Below are 26012 nucleotides of genomic sequence, written 5' to 3'. Positions count from 1 at the left end.
AGCAAGAGCACATGCACACTTGTTCTATAGGTGGAGGTTAGTGCCTAGGACAATATTTCTCTACATTATCCCAAGATCTCCAGCAAGAGAAGATGTGCAATTGCCATTTCAAAGAGTAAAAAAGTTGGATGACATTTGTCTAGAGAGATAATGTAGGACAAAACAAAAACAAAGCATCTTTGTTTTCCAGCACACCTTTAATGAAACATACAGTTGTCTCAGTTATACAACTTAGCACATTCACAGATGAAATCTTAAGAGTAGGAGAGATCCCAAGTAGTAATGAATTGCAGGGATAACCAGAGGCAACAACTAGAAAAGAATTCAGTACAATGTCTTGAGGTATTACTCATTTCTCTGCAAATGGCACTCTCAGTATATGGTGCTGAAGTGTAAACCGTGAAAGAATTAGATCAGCGCTTAAAAAAAAAAAAGCTGAGAGAGTGTATGGATTGATCATTCAAGAAAGTTAGAACACACAATCATATCCTTTACATAAATCTCACCTCTCCTACATGGAAGATATTGGATGCTTCCATGCAGGTGCTGCATTGAATGCAGTGTTCTGATTATCTCCAAACAGCATTAAGAACTTTGGGTGGTAGGTTAAGACCAAAGGAAAAACAGATGGAGCCTTCTCTCCCTGCCTGACCCTTCCTCTCCCAATTCCCCCATATAATCCCTAGATATTTTAAAGGAATGATAATACACCATAAGCATTATCTTTTCCTCCAAACTTTTTCCAAAGCAGGGAATTCCTCTTTAGAGAGTCAAGAGCAGCCATGTACAAAAGAGGCCCTCTGATTACAGCTAAAAGGAGCGGGATAGGAAAAAAGGGATGCCCTGAAATCTATGGATATTTGCCCTCTTCTCAATCCAAGGGGAAGGCAAAACAGTATGGCAAAAGCTCTGTTGAAAATTTAAGACACTCTCTTCTCCTTTTATCCCTGCTTGTAAGTTTCACCATAGGATGAGGTGATGTGGCTCCAAATATATATTACTTGGAAAACAAGAGAGTCAGAGAATATGGGATGTGAAAAATGCCATGCAAGCTAACTACATAGCCTGCAACTCCCTGATATTTATATGCAATCTTATACCTTAGGAAAACTAGAAGCTTTGTGTCTGAACAAGATGCAAATGAGCCCCCTCTCCCCCACACAAGCCCTGTTACAAGATGCAAGACCACTAAAGGCAGAATGAAGGAAACTCCCTTTTAATGTTTGAATGTTCCATCCATCAACCTAGAGAGCCTAAGACGACCTGATTTAGAATATGAACGATCATATTTATATAATGGTTCCTTGATGAATACAGCATGTCCAGCCAGCACTGTAGCTCTCTAAAACATAGTCCAGCACATTGGACTTCACATGTGATGAGAGAACGTGTCCGTCTAGCCTGACTCCTTGCAGCATTTTCTATTAACATTTGAGAAGGAAGGTTTTGGCCACCATGAAATTAAGGACTATGGCAATTAGTTCTATTATTGGTATGGGAGACAGGACAGATGTCTTTGTTGCTCAGCAGACAAAGAACATGAAACATGAATTGGATAATGTCTATAGCATACAACAAGACTTGCAACTTGAACCTCTTACCAGACAACTGTCCAAGTAAAGAAAGGTGTGGACTCATTTCCAGAGGAATGCTGCTACCATCACCACACAATACAAAAAGTGGCAACCAACAAACCCAAGGGCAGCATTATGTATTGCTAGTGAACCAGGCTACGGAAGAAATAGTAGGACCATTTAAACAGTTAACCATAATGGAAACTAAGCTGATGCTTATTGGTTACATATTAGCTCCTCTGACAACTCTACTACCAGAGAGCCAACCCTATGCTGCAGGCTCCGCAGTACCAGAGTGTTAAAAAAAAAAAAAAAAAAAAAAAAAAAAAAAAAAAAAACACTGTCCTACTGGGACAGCTGCACCACGGCTCCAGCTCCCGCAGCTACCATGTGGTCAGTGGGGCTGCATGGCAGGTGGCTACGCCAGTAGCACAGAACTAGACAACTAGAAAGCTGGCATGTGTCCCTAGGTTTGCTGTAGGCTGCCAGTGTGACCTAGGCAACTCACTTAGCCTCTCTGAGGCACAGTTTCTCCAAGTGAAAAAATATGGCTATATAAATTTACTGAAGTCAAAGGCTATAATATTCTGATGTGAGATGACCTAAAACAGGCAAAATGATGGCCTGTGTCAACACGAGATGTGCCAGATCTTAGAAGAGTCCTTTGAGCCAATGAGAGGACACATTTTTAATGAGGACTGTTATATTTTTACAGTTCAATAACACGCCCTATAACTCTCTGGGCTTGCTTGTGATCCAGTCTGCTCATGTACTAAGATTCTAACCATCCTTCACATTTTACAAGACTATAGCAAGTTTGTCTACAGATTCCATAGGTTAGGGGTGGCAGAGAGAATTATATTTATTCATTTTCCATTTACTCTCAGATATTGACTGGTTTCAGTCTCTACCCTGGAGTTAGTACCTAACTGTTCTATTGAAGTCTGAGGAAATGCTTTAAAAAAAAACAAAAAAAAAAAAACGGTCAGGCTGTTGCTCTGTTGAAAGGGTCTTGTTTGGCAAACATCTTTATTCTCTTTTCCCTTAGAGAATTTTGTATTCTACAAGTGTAACTGCTTGAAAGGAATGAGATGGCTGATTGACAGTCAGCCAATCCATCAAGACAGTAGTGAAGTTGAAGTTGCAGAGTTTAAAAAAAAAATTCTATTGGTATCTGCAGAGATTCTGACGGGCTATATAGTAGGCATGAGGCCAAGTCCTTAAGTGATGCATGTACTTCCACACATTTCTATGGTTTACACTTGATAAGGATCTGGCCCACATTGCTGAAAACTTAGCCCAATTGAACATGTCCCATTTCTTTTTATATTCACATCAAGTAGATGGAAGAACAGCAGGAACTACTATTGCTCCCTTGACATATGAGCCTGCAGTTCTTATGAAGAAATTCCCATACTTTAGGCCAGTGGTCCCCAACCTTTTGGGGCTGCCAGGCACCCAGTTGTGGGGGCGGGCATGCGCCCTGGGGAGGGGGGCGCCACCCATGCGCCGCGTGCCCAGAGCTGGCACCACCCATGCACCGTGTGCCCAGAGCTGGTGCCGCAACTGTGCTGCACACCCAGGGGTGGGGCTGCCCATGTCCTGCACGCCCAGGGCCACCACCACCCATGCGCTGTGTGCCTGGAGCCAGCTCCTGTGCCATGCACCCAGGGCCGGTGCCATCCATACGCTGCAAGCCCGGGGCAGCCCTCGCGCCGCTCAGCCGGGGCTGGTACCACCCATGCCACGCACCTGGGCCAGCACAGACCTTGCACCATGCACCCGGGGGTGGGGCTACCTAACCACCACGCACCTGGGGCTAGTGCTGACCATGTGCTGCATGCCTGGGGCCAGCGCTGCCAATGCTTCCAGGGGCTGGCTCTGCCCAGGCGCGCCACACGTCTGGGAGCGGGGCCGGCCCCAATCACTTGGCAGGCGCACAGAAATGGCCTAGTGGGCACCACTATGTTAGGCAGTATATTCAGAGGCAATATAGCCAAGTAGCCTTGGGCTACATTTTCACTGCAAGTTCTTCAAGCAGAAAGTGTGCTAATGAGGGATTCATTAGCACAAGTTGTGCTCTCATTAGCATAGTTTGTCATTTCTTTTTGCGCAAAAAGCAACAGTGGGGCTGGGTGGGTTTTTTTTTTGGCTCAAAACAGGGTTTTTGCACAAGATCCTTATGCCTCTCCGGGACAGACACAAGGTTCTTGCACAAAAGAAGAACTTGCAGTGAAGACGAAGCCTTAGGTATAAGCAGAAACTGACAGTTTTATGTAGGTAAACTGATCATTCGCAACTCAGGGAAAGTATAGCATCAGAAAGTGGATTTGATATTTTGCAAGTATATCCGTAAATAGTTCAAATATTACATATGTCTCAAGTTACTATACTTTATAAAACATTAAAGGAAAATTGTGGTGCCTTATGTGTGCACAAGTGATAAAATACTCCCTGGGTCAAATTGACCAGAGTTAACTACTTGTTTAAGCGGTATGAACATTTAAATTCAGCATATTCACCAGGAAAAGCAAGTCATCAATATGAAATGGTCAGAAGTTTTCAAAACTTCAAGAATATGGTGTACCCTAAATTTGCCACACAGCTGAATAGAAGCCACCTCAGGATTTGCAGCTGAAGTAAGGTTTGTTTTTAAGAAGAGGGATTTTCTACAGAAAGTCTGTTATAGAAGTAGCTGAAGTTCATCCTAAATTTGCTCTTAATCTGGTTTGGCCCTTCATTCACCATCTTACCAGTGGAAAGTAGTGGTTTGGTGAGGGAGTTCGGTGAGGTGGGGCTGAGCCAAGCCATGCTCTGCTGGGCCTAGAGCTGGAGCAGATGTCAGGGCTGCAGGGGAGCTGCCCAGCTGTTCCTAGGGCAGGGCCACATGGGTTAACATACTACCACAGGTTGAACCTCCCAAATCAAGGACCCTCTGGTCCAGCAACATCCATGGTCCAGAAGCATCACACATGCTGCTGGATAAGAGAGCCCTGAAGTGAGTCAGCTGGGAGTCCCGTGGGAGCCTCAAAGCCCCAGTTAAGCTGGGAGGACCTGCTCCTATGGTGGGTGGGGAGTCCAGCTCTGGGGAACCCAAGGCCGGGGAGCCCCAGGTGAGAGGAATCGTCAAACACAGACAGGAACCCAGGTGGCAGCTGAAGAGGGGAATCCCTGGCCCTGAACAAGGCCAGCACTGGCCAGAAGGAAGCCCTGGCCCAGAACCCCAGTGGCAGCAGGTCCAGCAACAGCTGGGAGGAATCTAATGGGGGTGGCAGGAGCCAGAGGGAAATCCCAGCTCAAGGAGTCTGACCCTGGCAACCCCAGCATGAGGCCAGCAGCAGGAAGGGAAGCCCAAGTCTCCAGGGATGCCCACACCCCAGAGGAGCCCTGACCACCCCTCATCTAGGAAACTTACTGGTTCAGGACCACTCAGGTCCTGAGGATGATGACCAGGGAGGTCCCACACACAATTCATATACAATTTATAGTACTTTATTTTGGGAAGCATTCATTGGATAGTGTCTTCCCGGGCCACAGTGGATAAAATCCAGATTGAAGCTAGATAGTAAACTAAGGGGTAGGCGAGTTAATCTAACAGGGGAAAAAAAAAAACAAAAACAAACAGCCTAGCAGTACCTTAAAGACTAAGGAAACATGTAGATGGTATTATGAGCTTTCATGGGCAAAACCCACTTCAGATACCCGGAATATAATAATTCCAGATCCAAGACTAAATAACCTTATTGGGGAGATGGGGGAGGGAGGGAGGAAGGAGAGAGTGAGTAGATGGTACAAGTAGTTACAGGAGTCTGAAAAAAAAAAAAAAAAATCATTAGCGCCTTCATTGGTTAAGTCATTAAAAAAAAAAAAAAAAAAAGGTGAAAAATAGTGTGCAAGCCATCAGCATAAGAATTAAACTTGTGAATGAAGTTAGTTCCAATCCCTCCCTGTGTATTTGGTTTGTGGAATTGGTCTGAAACAAAATGGCAACTTGGAGATCCATTAATGAGTGTCCAGGAAGATTGTGTTCTCCCACAGGTTTGTATGTTGCCTTTTCAGATATCTGATGTGTCCATTAGTTTTCCCATAGAGATTGTCCAGTTTGGCACTGGTGGCATAGATCACATTAATGGATGTGCAGTTAAATGTTCCTTTGATTTGGTGGCTGATGTATTGGGTCCAGTGATGAAACTGCTGGTATAGGTGTGCGTGCAGAGTTGGCACTGGGGCTAACGGCAGGGGTGGGTTCCTGGATGATTATGATGGAGGTGTGTTGCGCAGCTACTTGAAACAATTTGTTTGAGGCTGGGGGTTGTCTGTAAGTGAGAAATAGGCCCCCTGCCCCACTCCATCCCCCAGGCCTCAAGAGTGAGGAGTCGTTTTCCAGGATAGGTTGTAGATTGTTGATAATGCATTGGAGGAGTTTAAGTTGTGGACTGTAGGTGATAAGTGGAATTCTGTTCTCTTCTGGGTCTGTCTTGAAGTAGTTCATGTCTAGATACTTTTTTGGCTCTGTCGATCTGTTTTTTCCACTTCTCCAGGTGGGTATTTTAGTTTTAAGAATGCTCTATATAGATCCTATAGATGTTTGTCCCTGTCTATGGGATTGGAGCAAATATAGTTGTATCTTACAGCTTGGCTGTATACAATAGATTGGGAAACACGTCTGGAATGGAAGCTAGAGGCATGAAGTTAAGTGTAGCATTCGGTAGGTTGCCAGTATAGAGTGGTAGAGGAAATCTGTCCATCATTTAATAGTACCGTAGTGTCAAGGAAGTGGATTTCTGCTGTGGACTGATCCAGGCTGAGGTTGATGGCAGGGTGGAAGTTACTGAAATCCCTGTGAAATTCAAGGGTTTCTTTCCTGTGGGTCCATATGATGAAGATATCATTGATGTAGTGTAAGCAGAGTAGGTGTCGTTGGAGGGAAAGCTAAAGAAACATTGTTCAAGGACAGCCCTAAAGATGTTGGCATATTGTGGTGCCATCCAGGTGCACCTGACTGTCCTGCTGATTTGTAAGCTGTTCTGGGTGAGGACAAAGATGCAAAGCTCTGTAATCAAGTTTGCAGTGCTGTCGTCGGGGATGACGTGCCTGATAGCCAGTAATCCATCTTCATGTGGAATGCTGGTGGGAAGAGCTTCTATATCCATGATGGCCAGGATACGATTTTCAGATAAATTACTGATGTTTTGTAGTTTCTTCAGGAAGTCAGTGGTGTCTCGAAGGTAGATAAGAGTGCTGGTAGCATAGGGTCTGAGGAAAGTCAAAATAGCCAGATAATCCAGTTTTAAGGCTGCATCTAGACTGCAGGCTTCTTTCGGAAGAAGCTTTTCCGGAAGAGATCTTCCCAAAAAAATCCCACAACCCCTAAACACAAAAACACCCCTTCTTCCGAAAGAAAGCATACACACTACCAAAGTAAATTTAGCATCCATTCAGTGTGGATGCTCTTGCATTTAAACTGCGATTAATATGGACGGAGTGGCCACCAGGACACCTGTGCTTTTGCCTCTTTTCAAAAAAGAGCTCCCTCTTCCCCATCCACACACACGCCTTTTTCCAAAAGAGTTTTCAGAAAAAGGTTTCCTCATAGAAAGAAGTTTACCCCATTCTTTCAATTTCTCCCCCCTGCCCCCAAAAGAATGAGATTGCAGTGTGGACATAAGTGAAGTTTTTGGAACAATGGCTGTTTTTCAGGAAAAAAAAAAACACTCTGTAGCGTAGACATAGCCTAAGTGTGCCAATGCTTGAGATGGGTTGTCTGGGATTTCCAGGTCTGTGTATCTTGGGTACCAGATAGAAAATTCCCAATCAGGAATTTTTGGGGGAAGGGGAGGAGTGTTAGTGTAAGTTTGGCCCTGAGCAGCATCAGGGAGCCCCATGAGCAGCTATTCTTTAGTGGGATCACAGGAAAGAAGCTTGTACAATTTGGTGTTGGGGAGTTGTCTGGTAGCCTCCTGTTCATAATCTGTTCTGTTCATGACCACTACAGTGCCCACTTTGTCAGCCTCTTTTATTACGATGTTAGAATTGCTTTTTAGGCTGTGTATAGCATTGCGTTCCACATGCCTGAAGTTGTATGCTGACAAGGTCAGCTCAAGCATGTTTGTGGAAACAGTCAATGTAGAAATCAAGAGTCTTGTTACAACCGTTACTAGGGGTCCACATATAAGCCTTCCTTATTCCTTTTGGCAGAGGCAGAGAAAAATAGGCTTCCAGATTTCCACAGAACTGAATCATTTGTGGGGGTGGTGGGGCAGAATGAGAGTCCTCACAACAGTCCAGCAGAGGAATCTGTCCTATGGTTGTGGTTGGATAGGTTGCTAGGTGAGTTGAAAGTATCGGGAATGAGCGATCCTGATGCATGTACAAATTTGGAGAAGCCACCATAGCAGATAGTAATTATTCTTAAGCAGTTCTGAATGTGTCTGGGCCTCAGACTGATCATTTTGGAGTCAATTTTGCTTTGTATACACTTTCAACATTTTTATTAAATCTTCCTGAGAGTTTTGTACTCCATTTGCCATCGGTGGCAAGACTAACACACATCAATTAGTTATTTCCTTGTTTTAAGGCTGGAGTTTGTGTGATATACTACTAATTATTTCCTGCAACACAAATTGTTATCACAGCAGGACTCAAGTCTACCAAGCACCTTTTTAATAAAAACCACACACACACACACACCACACCACCCCCCCCCCCAACCCACCCCCTCATGATTTTTCTATGATTTTTTTCTTAAAAGCAGGATACATAATATTATATGACCTTCTGCTCCTTTTAATAGTCATGCACGAACTAAGGCAAACAGCATTCTCACACACAGGAGCAAGTCCTAGGAAGAAATGCTACCCCATGTTCAAAGGAGAACGGATGAATAAAATAGATGAAAATCTTAATCTAAAGGCATGATTTGGGTACAAATCAGGGACATTCTACTACAGTGCTGATGGGGGCTTGATCTGCAAAGTTTGTACTCAAGCTAGAAAATCCAGCACTTTCTCTACAAGCAAGAAATAGGAAGGTGGATGGAAGTTGGACTACATGAAGAGGCATTTATCAAGCAAAAAAGTCAGTCTGCTATACATATGCTTAAAGCAGAAATTCTCATCCACTGGGATTTGACTTGCAAAATATGCTATTCAAAACCACTAATGAGAAACAGAAGAGACTGGAGCTGAAGGAAAGACAAGATTTGAAGCCAGAAGAAATAAGAATTCTCTCAGATAATGTTCGCTTGCAATACAAATGAGAAACTCCATGAACTCTGTGCAAAATGTAAGTGACCACATTGCAGTGTCAACATGTACCACTGAACTGGCATAGTTTGCGCTATGCTTTTGAGTTTGAGTCAGTGTTGTCCATGCCAAAAATCATGTCAGGAAGGCAGGTGAATTTTATGGATGAAAGCAAATATTCCTGTTACCAAGTTGCTTTATACAGGCAGTCCCCGGGTTACATGGATGCGACTTACATCGGATCCCTACTTACTAACAGGGTGAGGCAACCCTGCACTAGCTGCTCCCCCCCCCCCCCCCCCAGCAGACCAGGGAGATGCGAAGCTAGCGCCCCCCCCCCCCCCCCCGCAGCAGACCAGGGAGACGTGGAGCGGCTTTTCTCAGCAGACACCTCAGCTTGAGAATAAAGGACTGAGGGAAGTGAGGTGTGGAAGAATAAAACTGAGCTCTGGAGAAATGTTTGGCTAGAGTTTCCCCTACAATATGTACCAGTTCCGACTTACATACAGATTCAACTTAAGAACAAACCTACAGTCCCTATCTTGTACGTAACCCGGGGACTGCCTGTAATTTACTTTAAGTTCAGAGATGCAACATGCACAGTACAGAAGACTATTTGGTGGTATTATTATTTGCTTGTAATGCACAAGTTATTATAGCTACTATGAAAGACTTACTTTAAATAAGATGGACATAACGAAAATGGTGATGTTCACTTCAGATGGTGCTTCAGTTATGCTTGAGGAAAACAATGGTGTTGCCATAGAACTCAAACAGTGCATTCCACATTTAACAGAAAAACACTTTGTGGCCTATCAAGAAGATTTGGGTTTAGCTGATACATGGAACCAAGTGCCAATGATGAAGACAACAGACACTTTTCAAAACTATTTATACAGTCTTCTGCAAATCCTCAGTCCAAAGAGGACAATCAGGAAATAGGAAGTATTACAGAAAATAAGGCTACTTCATTTAGAGGTTTAAATGATAATGTAGTTATCTAGACATTTTGCCAAAAGCACTTTAAGATGGGTCTCAATTACTCAAATATTTTAACAGGAAATCTGACAAAATAATGACCCAATAGCAAAGTACTGTCTGAATAAGCTCTGACACTAATTACCATATCATTTTAACTATTTAATGATGTATTACATGAATTAGCAGAACTGACTAATGCTTTCAGAAGAGCTCTTTAACAATTGAAGCTGTACAGTTAGCAAGGGCCCAGATCCACAAGATGAGATGGCAATCTCTTGGCACAGTGTGAAAGATCTAATTGCATCAAGCACAGATGAACATTTAAGCACTGAACCTATTCTAAGTTTCATATTTAGATGATCACACAGTAGAGAACAGACTTCCAGAGAATGAACTAAATGAATGGGCAGCTTTTGTCTCTACCTCACTTTCATGACATCAAGTCAGGTACGAATTTGGCACCAAATACATTAGCAAGCTAGTTGACAAATACAGAAAAATGTTGGGCCTTAGTCAAGTGAAGTCATCTGCCCAAAAGACCATGGAGAAGGAAAAGGAATTCATTGTGAACCAGTACTATGATTACAAATCCATAATTGCAGAGAAACATGAAGATGATAAGTTTCCAGGAAATTGTGACTACACTACAGAATGCAGTGTAGTTTCACAACTAGTGGCTATGTGCAACATTTCAAGCTTCCAGTGCTGATGGTGAGCATGACTTCAGTCTTATGAATAATAGCAAAACTAAATTAAAAAACAAGACAAAGACGATCACCTGGATATGCTAATGAGGATCAACTTTCACACTTCAGGTGGTGGAGAAATCAACCTTGACACTGAGTATATCTGCAATACCGGATAAGGTCGAATTAAGATATGCAACTTCAGCTATGTTAATTGCTTAGCTGAAGTTGAAGTACCTTAACTCAACTTTTGGCACTGTCCATGCTGCAGGAAATTGAAGGGAGAACACTCGCTCTAACTTCCCTTACTCCTCATGGAAGCAGGACTACCGACATTGACCAGAGTACCTCTATCAGTTCAAATTAGTGTTTTTGCTAGACCTGCTAATTCGAATCCTGAAGATTGACAGTGGCAGTTTCAATCTTCTCTGTAGTGTAAACACACCCAATATGAACACTGGAAGAAATGTTTAAAAAAAAGAAAAGTATCATGCACCAAGCAACTGCCCCATCATCTAGCCTGGCAGTGTCAATTAATGGCTATGGGTTTCTTTCCAGTAATTGTGACTTGCAGTCTCCTAAATAAAGAAAACAAACGAAGTAATTTGTGTCGAAACAGTACTTGTTTAGTTTTATATGTTTCACAGGTCACAACAAAAGACTATGGCACTTTTGCATACATAAAGATGCAAGATTTTTCTCTCCTCCCCTCCCCCGTGTGTCAAGACAAGAGACTTTCATTTCAAGCATAAACTGTAACTATTTCATTTTGTGTCAATAATAATAAAACATTATTTGCTAGGTCAAGAAAATGGACAATTTTATGCCTCAAAGGAACAGATACATGTACAATGCCAAATGGCTACTGAATTTTTTGTAGTTTAATTTCATATTAAATAAACATTTACAATCATGCATGCACCTTGTTAATTATTTCTTGTTTTAGTATTCTCTTCCATAACATTTAAACATAAGATATGTTAGTAACTGCTGGGTGTCACTGTGGCACACATACAAACAAGCGCACTCAATATTGGTGCAAAGACAGAACTCATTCTGCTCATGGATGGAAAAATCTTAAGAGGGGACACTGCTTAGAATCCCACACATCCAGTGATATAAGCCCAACTACAAAAGGAAATAAGATAGGCTATTTGGTTTTTAAAAATTTCTCAAGGAAGGGAAAGATGGCACTTTTCTTAAAATTAAGTGAAAGGTATTCTGAAACTGGTACTCTATCCTTGACCAAACCACTCAAATGAGCACTTGGAGGATGCAGCCTGCCTTAATATACTGGCAGTTGCAGAAGCAGGTAGTGATGGTGGAGGTCTTACTCTTCCCTCATTGACAGGTCCTGGGTTTGAGGTACAAACTCCAAAAATGGATGCATCTAATAAGGATGGAAGGAGCCATTTGCCACCATAGTAATGTATTCTGAGACTTGCTCTGAGTCTGCACAGATCATTCTTCCCCAGAAACATTGATGATTGTCTGGTTTAGGAGATGCCTTGGATTATTGAACTTTGTAGGAAGGTCAGAACTGCAAACATGAAGACTGTTGCATAAGAAAAGGAATAGGCCATGCAGCAAGCTGCAGAGTCAATTGCATCTAGATCAGCCTTCAGAGCAGTTCTACAAACCAACTTACCCTCTTTCACGATCCCCTGAAAGTTGTGTCTCGTCTGGTCTGAAAACTTGGCCTTAAATATCCAAATTCCATACCACAAGGTAAAACTGTAAGGCTTTCACAGCACTTCGCTCCATATTGTGAGCTAGTAACTGCTTACTGACTAAAGCTTCTTCTAAAGGGGTCTCATTTCTTAGCCTCCTTTTGGTTTTTGGTGTCAATGCACGTCCCTTTCATTAACTACAGATTGACCAGGAAGCCCAGAGAGGGCCTGTTAATTTTTTAAGCCTTTCAGCTGCTAAGAGGCAATATAATACCTTTCTGCTCTTTTTGCAGTAGGCAGCACGGATGATGGAGTCGCCATAAAGCCTTAGTAGACTAAAATACTTTAAATAGGCAGAGCTCTCCTTGATGAAACCACTGATATTGCCAAGTGTCCACAAGTTTTGAGCGAGCTTTTCCTGGACCTGTGTTGAGGATTGATGTCCAGAGCCAAAGCCGTGTCCGCAACTCCTAGTAGGCTTTGGTGAGTGTCATTCAGTGATGAGGAAACAGGCTCTGCCATGACAGCCTTATCAGGAAAGGACAAGATGCCACCCACAACTCTTGGGGCTGATCCTATTTCAGCTCTTTTCAAGGTAGCTTGTGAGAAGACTCCCATCACTGAAGGGGATGGCCCTCTACTCGAGGGTGAGCTTTTTATTGTACTGATGTTAACCAGCAGAGGGAGCCAGTATGGAAGAATGTGGGGATTATATTGATCAAGATGGGCAATGGTTTTTTGCCTTGCCGCCACTTCTGAAATGCTTCAAGTGGCCCCAGGATACTCCAGAAGGGGTGGGGCCTCAGGGAAAAGGGGAAGGGCAAGAACTCTACCTTGCTACGCCACCCACAGACCCTGATTAGTCTGGGGATGAGGAAGTACACACAGTCTTTGCCCCTGCCCTCCCTCAGAGAGAACTGCCAGCTGTTCTGAACAGATGACAGTTCGCTCTAGGCACTCATGCCCCTGGCGGTTGGAGAAGACTTTGCGCTTCCTGTGACGTAGTGGGGGGTATTGGGCTGCTTTCTATGCTGGCTCTGTGGAAACTCCCACTGGCTGCTGCCGGTACCACAGCCCAGAAGGACAGGGAGTGAGACATTATGCAAAGAGGGTCTCAACCTGTCTGACCAGCTACCCCCCAAGGAGAGAAACAAAAGAAGGTGGAATGCTGCCCTGGCCGGGGGGGCAGGGCTGGAAGAGAGTGAGTTAGTTTTTGGTCTGGAAAGCAGGGGAGAGGGAGCTGGGGAGAGGGGCTGGGACTGAAAAGTCCAGCCACCCCCATCTCAAGGGGGGGGGGGGGGTTCTGAGGCCTCTTAGCCCCAGTTCCTGTAACCAGCTGACATCTGTGCTCTGCTGTATTCCGGAGAAGCAATAAACTCCCTCTATTCTACGGGCTGGTGGAGTCTGTTCGTGCCGCTACGGGGGTGCAGGAGGCAGGGGAACCCCAATGCGTCATCACACTTCCCCACCCCCTTAGGGTCAATCAAGGCCTGAAGGAGGGGGAGCACGCCAAGTCACTCACTCCCTGCCCTCTGGCACTGGCAGCTGACTTTAAGCTCCGTGTGCTTTCCCAACCGTAAGCCCTGATTGTCCTGGTGGCCGGTGAGTGGCAGGGCCTCTGCAGGCTGGATCAACCCACTTGGTGAGCTGGATCCAACCTGGAGAGGCCCTTTCGCCCATCCCTTCCCTTGAGTGATATAGAAAACTTCCCTCCCCCAGCAGCTTCCAGAAAGGGCCACTGATCTGACCCAAGCCTCCAAATGTGAGCAGACCAAAGGTATACAAGAACACACTTCAGAATTTGAATATACCAGGATCAAAAGGGAAACATATGTTCATAGTTGATAGCTAGGATGGGCAGAGATGGTTCCCCAAGCCTGTTTGCCAGAAGCTGGGAACAGGCAACAGGGGATATTGAACACTTGATGTGATTACCTGTTCTGTTCATATTCTCTGGAATACCTGGCATTGGCCACTGTCAAAAGACAGGATATTGGGCTAGAAAGATTTTTTTTTTTGTTAAATCCTGTATGGATATTCTTATTTTTAATCTGAAGAATCCAGTCTTTCAGACTCTGGATGAATTGTCCTCATCTATAACAGAGAAGCAAGCTCAGACTCTGGAGAAGGGGACAGCAACAAGCAAGTTCTGTGGCTTTCCTCCAGCAGCACTATTTTAATCAGTATGCCAACTGAAAGTCCCATAGTACTATATGGTGCAGAGGTGAAGCTACCTGTACTTTTGGTGCTGGTGCTAGGTGAGTATCTTGACTTTCAGGGAAAGGGAGTACCAAGAGAGTCAATAACTCAGGCCTAGTTTACACTAGGATATTACACTGAGATTAGCCACATATGATCCATTTTGTAATACAAGTGTCCATGCTACCAAGCCTCTCGCATTGACATTAAGGACTGCAGAAGTCGATTTCAGTACTCCAGCTTTTCACAAGAAAAATAATGCTATTCTCAACCTTGCAGTGTCAAATTTATGGTAGTATAGACAGTGCTGCCAGAAAGTCAATACTACTGGCTTCTGGGAAGACTCCTGCAGCTTCCTATTTTGGCCAGATCTTGTGCCTCTACTGCTCTCTTGCTGAGCTCAAAAAGGCTCAGGAATTGTAGGATGGCATTGAGAGCTCATTTGTGAGCGAGCAGTACACTGCAGCATGTGTGCATCACAATGTGGTCTCAGCAGTTTGAGCTTCTTACAGCACCAGATCTGCACTGCAGATGATTAACTGGTGGGTATGCTAGCATGAGCGCCAGGCCTAACTTGAGCAGCTCCTCCACCATGCTGAGCTTTGTCTTCTTCCTGGTGGAGCAACAAGTGTATGCTGTTCAAGTGACACACATGAACATAACAATGCTTTCCTGTGAACCAGGCTCCATGCTTGCGCTGCTATGGCATCTGTGTGGGCAACCAGAGCACCAAAAAGGCACGAGCATACTTCCTCCCCAATCTCACACAGAGGGGGATAGATCACTAGATGAACACCTTATGGGATATTGGCAACATGAGCCCCTAACCACTCACTGTCGAGTTTTGGACCCAGAGAACACCATAAGCACAGAATGCAAAGTTACCCCCAGGGCCTTGCTCCGAGTGTCAACGGCAAGCTCCCTGATGGGAATTCACTACTTCGAACTACATTCAGTTCTTCTCCACAGTGAGGACATGGACATTTGACTGCAAAAAATTGGGTGATAGCCGAATCTAATATGGTCAGTTTCCTATCTCTCAGTGTAGACATGTCCTCGGAGCTGCTAACACCTCAGGGGCAAAGAGCATAGGGAAATTGTTTTGTGGCACCAGGAACTGAGGTGGTGTAGCCAGACACAAACCCCATCTTGTTTTTCCACAAACCCCATCTTGTTTCCCCCCCCCCCCCAGAGAGCAAGAGAAAGGCAGTCAGCCTTTGATGCCCTGGGAACACAGGTGTGCTGCCTGTCCCTGACTCTACCATAAACAGAAACCAGACAGTAAATGGGCTAGCTGATGACCCGGGGCCTCCCGTCGCCCTGATGGCTAGTACCAGTAATTGACACGCCTGCACTGTCCCAGGAGAGGAATCTTCGCCCATCACATACCAGAGGTGCCCATTGTCTGCATTTTCCCAGGTGTAAATTATGCTTTACACCCTTCGTGGGAAACTTGGCATTCAAAGCCATTTTTCCTAATTGGCCACTTAAGAACAGGAAGAAGCCTACATGACCCAAGGGGTATAAAAGAGGTTCAGCGGCCCACCCCATTTGAGCTCCAATCATCTATACCTGCTGGCAGGTATTGTCTCCCGAGGTCTGTGGGACGCCCAACCTCGCCCTACTTCTTCTCGAGGGATTGAGAGAAAGACGCTGGCCATGCCAAGTCTGGAACGCAGAGGTGAGAATATATACCTGCTATGTGTCTATTTTGCATGCATTTAATAAGAGCTCAGAGAACCAAAAGGGTTTCATAGTACCTGTAAGTGACTTATTAGTGTAATTTCTGTCCTGTCCTTTGTAGTGGCTGTGTTATCTGTAACACAGCAGTAGCATTTAACAACTAAGTTTACCCTGTAACAATAAAATAGTAACTGTTTAAGCTTTAACCTGACTCCTTCAGTTGCTGTAACAGAACCAAGCACAATTTAAAAGAACTTCAGCCGGTCATAAAGGGACAGATATAGGGAGAGCTTGGGCGTTTGGATTTGTGTCACACCCAGGTGGCACAATCCACTGGGGCACCTTTCAGCCTTTCCCCAAGGCTGCCCTCTGCGAAGGAACCCCTGTGTTCTAGCAACTAAAATCTAAGGTGTAATAAGCTCTTCCTATATAACGGGGCGTCTGTCGGCCTGCTGGCCACCCTCTGCGATGGGACCCAGGTCCTAGCAGTAAAGGCACGGACGTTAAACCTTTTCTCGGAAACATACACACACATACTGCCCTGACCGTCAGCTGACAGGTGGTAACAGTCAAGTGACTCCCAAAGTTCCTGGTCTCAGCTAGTCTGAACTGGGCTTGGGAGTCAGTATTGAGGCTTGTTCTAGAGAATACCTCCTTTCTAAGCACAGCTCAGAGTACTCAGAGCCCATGATCTTGAAGTGACTGGTATGGATTCCTTAGAGACATGTAGTACCTCCTCTTTGGCCTGGACAAAATCCATTCATCTTGGAATAGTCATATCTGAAAGACCTGCTGACAGACTTAAAGATGCTCCATAGCCAGAGTAGCTATTCTCCCAGAGGATGGAGCATGATTCTAATTCTACTTCAGTTTAGCTGCCCTGTTCTTTTTGGAGTAGGACTTAATCTTTTACAGTTAACTGCACCTGTCCTTAACATGAGGCTCCCCCCAAGCATGTAAAAGCCGCTAGTATGAGTCTCATTAACTGGTACTGGCTTGTCACAAGTGGTTGAGACTGAATCCCAGAGAATGAAGCATAACAGCATCACCAAAACTGGTACCCAGGAGGCATTGTCAAATCTTTTAAACACAAAAACCCCACTAAGCTAAGCTGAACTACTCTACACCAATGGGTAGTAGCTACAATACCTATAATGAAATAGATAAGGGACATACATAGGCAATAATGGGCTCCAAAAGCTATCACTGGCAGAAGGAAGAACCAAAGGGTCATAGGAAGCACCTACACCCTTTATACCTTTCACACCATGCACAGGCAAGTGGGTACCCAGTCACGTACCACTAAAGGGAAAAATCTTCTGACAACTGTGCACTAGAGCACACATGCGCCTATAGTGGAATGGACATGTGTAATCACTCAAGCTAGGACTAATGGAATAATTAATTTAAAACATTCAAACTGAAAGCTGGGACCAGGGTGGGGTATTTAAAGCTTTAAGTGTTAGCTCTATTATCGGATATTAAAATATTCTCCCCAAGTAGCTGAATCCCAAATTGCTCAAAACATTTTGCTGCTAGAATAGAAAATTCACTAACCAGAAGGTATGCTGGCAGAGAAGTGAACTAGCTATCATTATCTGTTATTTCTAATTCATATTTCCCCATTTATGTAAAGTACACTGACAGGCTCTCTACAGCAATGTAAAATATTTTCTGTATCTTTAAACTCATTTCTATAGTCTGATACAAAGAAGCACATTTCTTCCGCCATAAGATTTTCAAAATCCATTCCCTGCACGCACCTCCCCCTGCTCCACCAGTGCACTTAAGTCTTCCAGAGGCCTCTGTCCCACATGCACCATCAAAACAATATTATCTTCCTGGCCCATCATAACAGCCATTTTTCACATATCCATATTCAAGAAAGGAAAATATTAGGTATTTTAAAAGGAAGTGTTCAGTACCAGTGACCTCTTCCAATATATCGTACAAACATTAAGAGCAATACTAGACTACCCAGATTTGTCACCTAAAACTGCTTTTTGGCTACAAAACAGCAAGAGTTTACATGCTACAACTGTCAAAAAAACACCCAGTTTTGGTGACAAAAACCCACTTCACCCCACAAGAGACCTTTTTCTCCCCCTCTCCCTTAATAGTCAAACATCCACATGTCAACTCTACACCTGGCTTTTTTTGCTTTTATTGGACTCCAGAAAGTATCCCATAATCCCCATGCTGCCATTCATCAGCAGTTTCAAACTCTACTGCCCTGCAGGGAGGTAAATAATCCACCCTCCTCCTCCTCACCCCCTCAAGCCTTGTAATTTTAAAGTCCTCTGTCTGCTTGCTGGTTCAGCATGGAGAGGTCTCATGCCATTTTCCCTGTATGTAACCATGACTAGCTATCACACCGAATACTCTGCTGCTTGGACCACCGTGGAGCTGTTGGATCATATCAGTATATAAGGAGTGGAGTCTATTCTGTGCCGGATCATATCAGTATATAAGGAGTGGAGTCTATTCTGTGCCAACTGTGACTGACCCATAGATATTGGGATATCTATGGGCAAATTTCTTAAGGCTAGTGCAAAAAGAGCTATGATCAGGACATGCTGCAATGCAGAGTGAAGATAAAGGAGCTGAGAGGAGAAGCGTAAGGCAAGGGAAGCAGATGCAGCACCACAGTAACAGTTTAAGACCTGCCACTTCTATAAGGAGCTGGACATGATCCATGGTGGTGACCCCACCTCCAATGCTAAGAGCCCTGTGGATATTTTCCAGGGCATGGAGACAGGAGAGGCCCAACTCTGAGGTTGAGCTAGATGAGGATGTGGAGTTCCTAGCAGAGTCACCCAGCACAGCAGGCAGCCAGGAATGGTTCTTCACTCCTCAGGTGCATCGCCAGTCCCATCAGTTGCTGCTTCCTGCTCCCTGAAGAGGAGATTAGATACAGTGTAAGTGACTGGAGTGCAGAAGTGTATGCAGGCGGTTTCTCTGTAAACTGGATGTTCCCCAGTGTACCTAATCAGTATGTCCAAGCAAGGTGTTGATGGATCTCAATGTAATCTTCTGAAGAGATGTCCAGGAAACTTTCCAGGAAGTACCTGTTAATCCTCTGCTACAGCAGTGCAGCTTTATTCCTTCTCCCTTCCCCGCATTACAGAACACTGTCCAGTGTCATTCTGCAATCACTTGTACAGGGATCAAAGTGGCACATGGTAAACTGCTTATGGTGCAGAATGAAAGCATGGAGTAGTTGTACCCTGGTTTTCTTGCTTACACTCAGCAAGGAGGTGTCTGCCAGAACGATGCTTGGCAGTGGGGGAGGGGAGAGAAAGAAGTGTTATGAGTTCCCTAAAAGACCATTTCTCTTGTCTGTATGCACCCACCTCTGCACCTGCAAATGAAAAAGCCTCACCATACTTCAGGTGCTTGCAGAGATCTGCCTGATAAGAGTCATTGAGAAAGCAATGGGTTATGTTGCAAAGGATGCTTGTAAGCAAAATGTTTCAACTATGTGCTGGACTTGAACAATCCCTCTTTGTGCATTGTCCATGGCAGCCAGGACCTTGAGGTACATACACACCCCAGGCTAAAGTCTCTGGTAGATAAGAGGCTAAGATACAAAGAAAATATGTTGAAGGAGGTGCTACAGTGCTATAGAGGAAAGGGAATGAAGGAATGCTGGGAATCTAAAAAAACAAAAACAATCAAGCATTTGTTAGGGAGGCAATTCAGACAATAAAAGTAATGGAGGAGCAGACAGATGCTCAAGTCATCAATAATGTTTTAGAGTGAGAGGGTCTTCCTCCAATGCTGCACATGCACAATTTCTTGTCAAGCAACCTTTTGACTTTGTGGGACTCCTCAGTTTCCCATTCTCTCAACACTGACAGTGATAGCTAGACCTACACACAGTTGTGACGCTTTACCTTTTCCAAGCCTCTCCTTACCAGCAATGGAGTGTTTCACTGTATTTTCTTGATCAATAAAGGCAAAGTTTTGTAACAGTACAGTGTTTATTTTGCATTCCACAAATTCACACAGCAATCACTGGTCCAAGGTACAGACTTTTAAAGCATTTTCTTGCAAGGACAGGTAGGCCGAAATTTTTGCATGGATGTATGAGGAAAGCAATTTCAAAACATATATGTTAGTGCCCCTCATTGTCAAAATGCTTCCCCAAAATAAGGATGTTAAGCAGGTAATTGACTAATCTTGCAGTAGATACAATTTATATCCACTACATGATTAGTCATTAAGGGACCCCACTGCAGCTCTGCAGTTTAAATGTAGCCTAGGGCTTATCAGGAAGTTGACTAGTTGCTTAACATCAAGGAGGCTTTGAGGTAGGGATGTAACAGTAGCCCTCTGATATTCTAATCTCTGACTGCTCAAACTCTGCAGCTAAGCGCTCTGCCTTAGCAGACACTTCACTCCTGAGCAGACATTTCACCCTTAGATTGACACAGGTTATTCAAAGTGTAACACATGGCTAGGACCATGGGAATATTATTCCCCAAGAAGGTCTAGCCTGTCACTGAAGTCATGGTGGAGGCATCTAACTGCCAAAGGCATGTTTGACTACCACATGGCACATGCTCAGCCTGTTAAAAACACTCATTACTATTGTCCAGGTGCCCTGTGTCAGGGAGGAGAGGGATAAGTCAGGTCTCCCAGGCATTTCCACACACCCACTATAATCTTGTCCGGGAAAAGTGTCCTGTTCAGGAAGCTGCAAGCGAGGACCGAGTTCCTGAAAATGCACACATCATGCCTCTTTTCAGACCACCCCACTTGGTCTATGAAAAGCCTGGGTGATCCACAAACACCTGCAACACCATGAAGTTCCCAATCCTACTGATGTAGTCTTTTGCAAAATTGGACATTAACGTTGAAGCATGTGCCATCTATCACTCTGCCACAATTCCAGAAGCACTCCTTTGCAAAGCCAGCCATTATTTCATGCACATTTCCCAGAATCATGGTCATCCGTAGTAGAATGTGATTTATTGCCCTGTACACTCGCAGTAACAGCACAACGGCAGACTTCCCCACTCCAAATTGATTTGCAACTGACTGGTAGCAGTCTGGAATCACCAGCTTCCAGAAAGCAACTGCCACGTTTCTTTACTGAGAAGGCAACTCTCACTCTGGTGAGATTGTGCCACAATTAAGAGACCAGCTCAGCATACAGCTCTGGGAAGGTTATTTTATGCATCCTAAAATTCTATAGCTCTTCATCTCACACATGCATGACAATGTGAACCCACCAATAAGTGCTGGTTTCTCTAGCCCAAAAGCAAGTCTACCCTATGCAATTGCTCCACAATTTCTAGAAGCAGTGCTCAGTTGCTGCTGTTCATATCACAAAGAATGGCAGATGACTATGAATCTTCCTCGGCCAGTAACTTCACGATTAACTGCATTGCCATGCATGATGTCATCACAAACTTGATAGAACTTAAGAGAAAAATGAGGGATCCAATCTGTCTCTCTGCAGATGCTGGAGTGCACCAGTGTTCCCTCTAAGCTTCTGCATCTATGTGCAGAATAAATGTTTATGTGCGCTGAAGCATATGCAAATATGCACCACCAGTAGAAAAACACCTAGCTACGGGCACTCCACTAATCAACTTGATGGTATTCATCTCTCTCCTGAGTGGCCACACAAGCACTCAGCTTACCAGGAACACTGGTGTACAGCAAAGAATGGCAGTTGGAAAAAGGCACAAAAGGAAGTTGGATACCACAGGAGGGCTCAGACACAAAGCAGTGCCCGACTAGATTTTTGCACAGCTCCAAGATGCACCACACTCCATTCTGCAATAAAGGTATTTATAAATTACAAAAAATTACTTACTCAATGTCATAAAATGACTAAATTGACAATCCTAGGTATATCATATATAGGACAACTTTCAGAATGGGACATTTTATACTCCTTTCTCTGGCAAACTTCCACTGAAAATGCATTTTCCCTAAAGAAGCAATACAGAATTGAGACAGTACTGAATTGGTTTATGAGCTATTACTATAATTTGATAAAATTTAAAATTAAGACACTCAGAGGGTTCCAACTTAAGAGAAAGAAACATTGTTTCTGTAGTATAGATGCCAAGAAATGGGTCATCCAACTTCACAGTTCACACTTAACTATTCCCAAGACAGCGTTTGTACCAGAGAAAACAATACCTCATATTGCATTATTTTAACGAGGTAGCTCACGTGTAAAACTGTTGTTTTCCTCTGCGTTTTTGTGAAGTAGAAGAAAGTTAAACTTTAAAGAGACACCTTTAGTTCTGTTAAAAGTTGCTATTTCCTTCTTAAAGGAAATCAGAAAGGTGTCTTGAAAAGATTTAAAATAATTTGAAAATTTCAGACAATCTTATTCTGCTTCCCCATGCAAAGGATGTCTCTCCCCTCCTCACTAAGCAAATATTTATCGGATTACCAAGATTCTCTAATGAGAGATCAGAGATGTATTAAATATGAATGTATGTATTCTGCCTCATCTTAACCCATCCCCCTCCAAAAAAAAAAAACCTTTATCTATACCAGGTCTCAAAGTCACATATCATCTAACACTGACTGCAAGAGAAAAGTATTGCAGTTTCCCAAGTTACACTTATTTCTTAAATTGAAACAAAAGTTACTTCTAATATTGCATACATTCTGTATTTATTTTGCTTTATCTTTTGGGCAAAAGAGTAAGCAATAACATACACAATAATATTCCTCTGTGTTTATGATAATTTGATGCATTACAGATGTGCGTACCCAAAGATTATGTAACTAAGCAGGTTTATAGATGTTTGGTTTAACATTAATAAAGGATGAGCAGTCCTCTGGCACCAAAGAGATCAACAAATTTATTAGGTTATGAGCTTTTGTGGGTAAAAATCCCATTTAAGTGGAATTCACAGAATTCCAACTCGTCTGATGAAGTGGATTTTTACTCACAAAAGCTCATCTCCTTTATTAATGTATTAGGACATATTACTAAGTCCTACCACCAAACATATCCTGCGTTATTTGGAGAACTGAAGGTACAGTTGTGTTACTGTTCTTAGTTGCCCAAAGTCACAAACAACTCCCGCAACACACTTCAACCTATATGTTTTGACATCAGATTAACTGCAGGATTTTGCTGGGGTAGAAAGAACTAACTCAACATTCTAATATGCTGCCCTTATTTATAAATGTGTATTTTGTATACTAGTGGGTATAACAATAAGGTGCTTAAATACAATGCAGATTTACAACCTAAACAGCATTTAATCTAAGCAATCATCCAGGCCAGTTTTTAATCACAGAGTACATAATACCAGCATATTGCAAGTTGGCGCCCAACTCAACTAGAGTGAGTGGCTTCTTACTTCAGGAGACTCAAGAAAAAAAAAAAGTGGTTTTTTGGGGGGGGGATTTGTTTTGGGGTTTTTTGCGCTTTACCTAATTGGAACATTCAACATGTAGTTCTCTCCCCTCCACCACCACCACCCTTACATTTGTAAAGAACACTGAAACAGTTACATTGTGACCATAAGCCTGCAGCACATATTGGGATTTCCCCCATTTCGGTTACGAATACCGGGCACCTGGGACTGCAAGCGGAAGTTTTAAGGAACGACATTTTATCCGGACTGGCTCAAGTCTCTGTGTATCAGGGTTAAAGGGTCTGTCCAGCCACGCAAGCCCCAGATCACTAGCGGGAACGAGGAACGCGAGAGCGGCTAGCGCCAGGCGACTTCCAGCGCGCTCACAGCCCAACCGGCTGCAGAAGAAGAAAACCGGGTCCGACCAGACCCCAGCGGCTGGGGGCAGCCGGCCGTGCGCGGCGGCGCTGGGACACGGTCGGAGGCGAGGGCCACGCGCGGCGCAGAGCTCGTGGTGCTGCCCCGGGACCAGGGGCGCAGACAGCGGGTGCCACCGCCGGAAGGGGGCGGGCGCGCTCGGTGCCTTTTTCACCTCGCTCCCGGACCCGCTGCGCTCCCCGCTCCACCCCCTGTTCCGGGCGCGAGGGGGGGGGGGGGGGGTCCGGCAGCCGCCGCCCGGCCGCTGTTCCTCAGCCTCGGCGCCTTTGCTCCGCGCGCACCCGGAGCCGCCGGACTCGGCCAACAAAGGGACGCGGGCTCCGCCCGGCCGGCCCCTGCGCCATGTTGTTGAAAGGAGCCGGCGGGGACCCGCGGAGCCGCCTCCCCGCCCCCGGGGCCGCTACTCACCCGCCGCCCCCGGGAGCAGCAGCAGCGCCGCGGCCGCCAGCGAGAGAAAGACCCAGCCTGGCCGCGGAGGGGCCGTTAGCTCCATGGCGCTGCCCGCTCGCGCCCAGGCTCAGCCTCGCGCCGCCGCTTCTCCGATTCACACTCGCCCTTGCGGCCACTTTATAATGTAACTGACACGCAGGCGCCTCCTGATTGGCCGCTCCGGCCCGTAGCCCCGCCTCCCAGGCGGCTGCAGACATTCTGAACAACAACAAGAGTCTGGAGAAATACAACCGGCTCGGCGCCAGGCCAAGTGGGCGTGGCGGTGGGGAGGGTGAGCGCGAGGCGGGGAGAGTGACACGGGGGAGGTGGCTGAGCGCACTGCGTCTCCCTTCCCCTGGACTGGCGCGTGGACAAAAGGCAGCGTCTGGCCAGCAGCTCTCTCCGTTGTGGGCCTGGGGGGCAGGGCACGCGCGGGGGTTGGGGCGCCTCGCGCTCCAGCAGAGTTTGGACGCTACAGAGACGCCTCCACCTTCTCTCTCCATCCCGCTCATGCGGGCTGAGTGAGGCGGGGGGCGCTCTCTGCCTGCAGCGTGCTGCAAGGGTGCCAGAGCCGGGCCTGCTACTTGGTAGCGGAGCCGCAGGAGCTAAGTAACTAGGTGTCCGAGATAGAGCCGGCAGCGCCCGAGGAAGCAGGGTTGGAAGGTGCCCTTGGTAGTAAAACGCTCAACAGTGCTGGAGGAGGGAGGATTTGTGCACACCCAGTGCTCACACCTTCTCTATACAAGACAGTACTCTGAGAGTTTTTCCTCTCATGCAGCAAATCAGATTGACAGAAAGCAAGGAGATTCCTGAATAAGTCCTTGTAGCCATGCCTAATCATAGCACTGGAATGGACCTAGAAAGGTCCTCGTGTACCTTGCACTCATTGCAACACCAGCCACCATCTAGCCCACAGGTGTTTAACTTGCTCTTAAAGATCTCCAGTGATGGAGATTCCACAGCCTCCCTAGGCAATTTATTCCAAAGATTAGGAAAAACTTACTGTTAGAATAGTTAATGTCCAACCTAAACCTCCCTTGCTGCAATTTAGGCCCATTGCTCCTTGTTCACTCACCCAATAGTTCCTAAATCTTCAAGTATGGAAGTCACCAGGTAAGGTTACAATTAGGACACACCAAATGCACTTGCACCATTGAACCAAAAACAGTGGCCAATTCTCAGGCATTCTTAAATTTGCCTTGAAAATGCTATAGTGTCGAGCAACTTGAGTATTATCACGTACAGGCCCTATAGCTATGTTTCTGTGAGGCTGCGTCTAGATTGGCATGATTTTCCAGAAATGCTTTTAACGGAAAAGTTTTCCGTTAAAAGCATTTTTGGAACAGAACATCTAGATTGGCACGGATGCTTTTCCGCAAAAGCACTTTTTGTGGAAAAGTGTCCGTGCCAATCTAGACGCTCTTTTCTGCAAATGCTATTCATGGAAAAACTTTTCCGTTAAAAACATTTGCGGAAAATCATGCCTGTCTAGATGTAGCCATCCAGTGTGCTGATTTCTCCTGTTAAAGTTAACAGGAGAAATCAAGCTTCTGACTTTATAGACTAATTTAGGTGCTTGATTTTGCCACATTTTATTTTAATGCACATGGGATGGAGCGAGTTTGTGGGCTGCTTTTGGGAGTGGTGCAGTGCCAATGCAGGGTGAGCCTGCCTTAACCCTACTGCATCACCACCCAGGAGCCACCTGAGGAAAACAGTGCCCAGCTGGTACCCACATCCTGAAACCCTACCCCAGTCATGAAGCCCC

General features: G+C 45.0%; 1 protein-coding gene across 3 annotated transcripts in view; it reads right to left on the bottom strand.

Annotated features, from left to right (window-relative positions):
- LOC102462793 (TGF-beta receptor type-1) overlaps positions 1-24407 on the bottom strand; it is a 232374-nt gene extending 207967 nt beyond the window's left edge. Inside the window, exon 1 of one of the 3 annotated variants that reach the window (XM_089776469.1) lies at positions 24224-24407. In XM_089776469.1, coding sequence (XP_089632595.1) covers positions 24224-24308 — 85 coding nt within the window. In that variant the 5' untranslated portion in view covers positions 24309-24407. Of the gene's footprint in view, positions 1-21864; positions 21889-24223 lie in introns of those variants that run through there. The other 2 variants (XM_014581783.4, XM_014581784.3) reach the window with 2 other exon arrangements.
- Between the last annotated feature and the right edge of the window lie 1605 nt (positions 24408-26012).

Source organism: Pelodiscus sinensis, chromosome 2, assembly GCF_052426305.1.
Source record: "Pelodiscus sinensis isolate ZL-2025 chromosome 2, ASM5242630v1, whole genome shotgun sequence".
Lineage (NCBI taxonomy): Eukaryota > Metazoa > Chordata > Testudines > Trionychidae > Pelodiscus > Pelodiscus sinensis.
The sequence above is the reverse complement of the archived record's forward strand: the minus strand, read 5'-3'. Positions and strand labels throughout refer to the sequence as shown.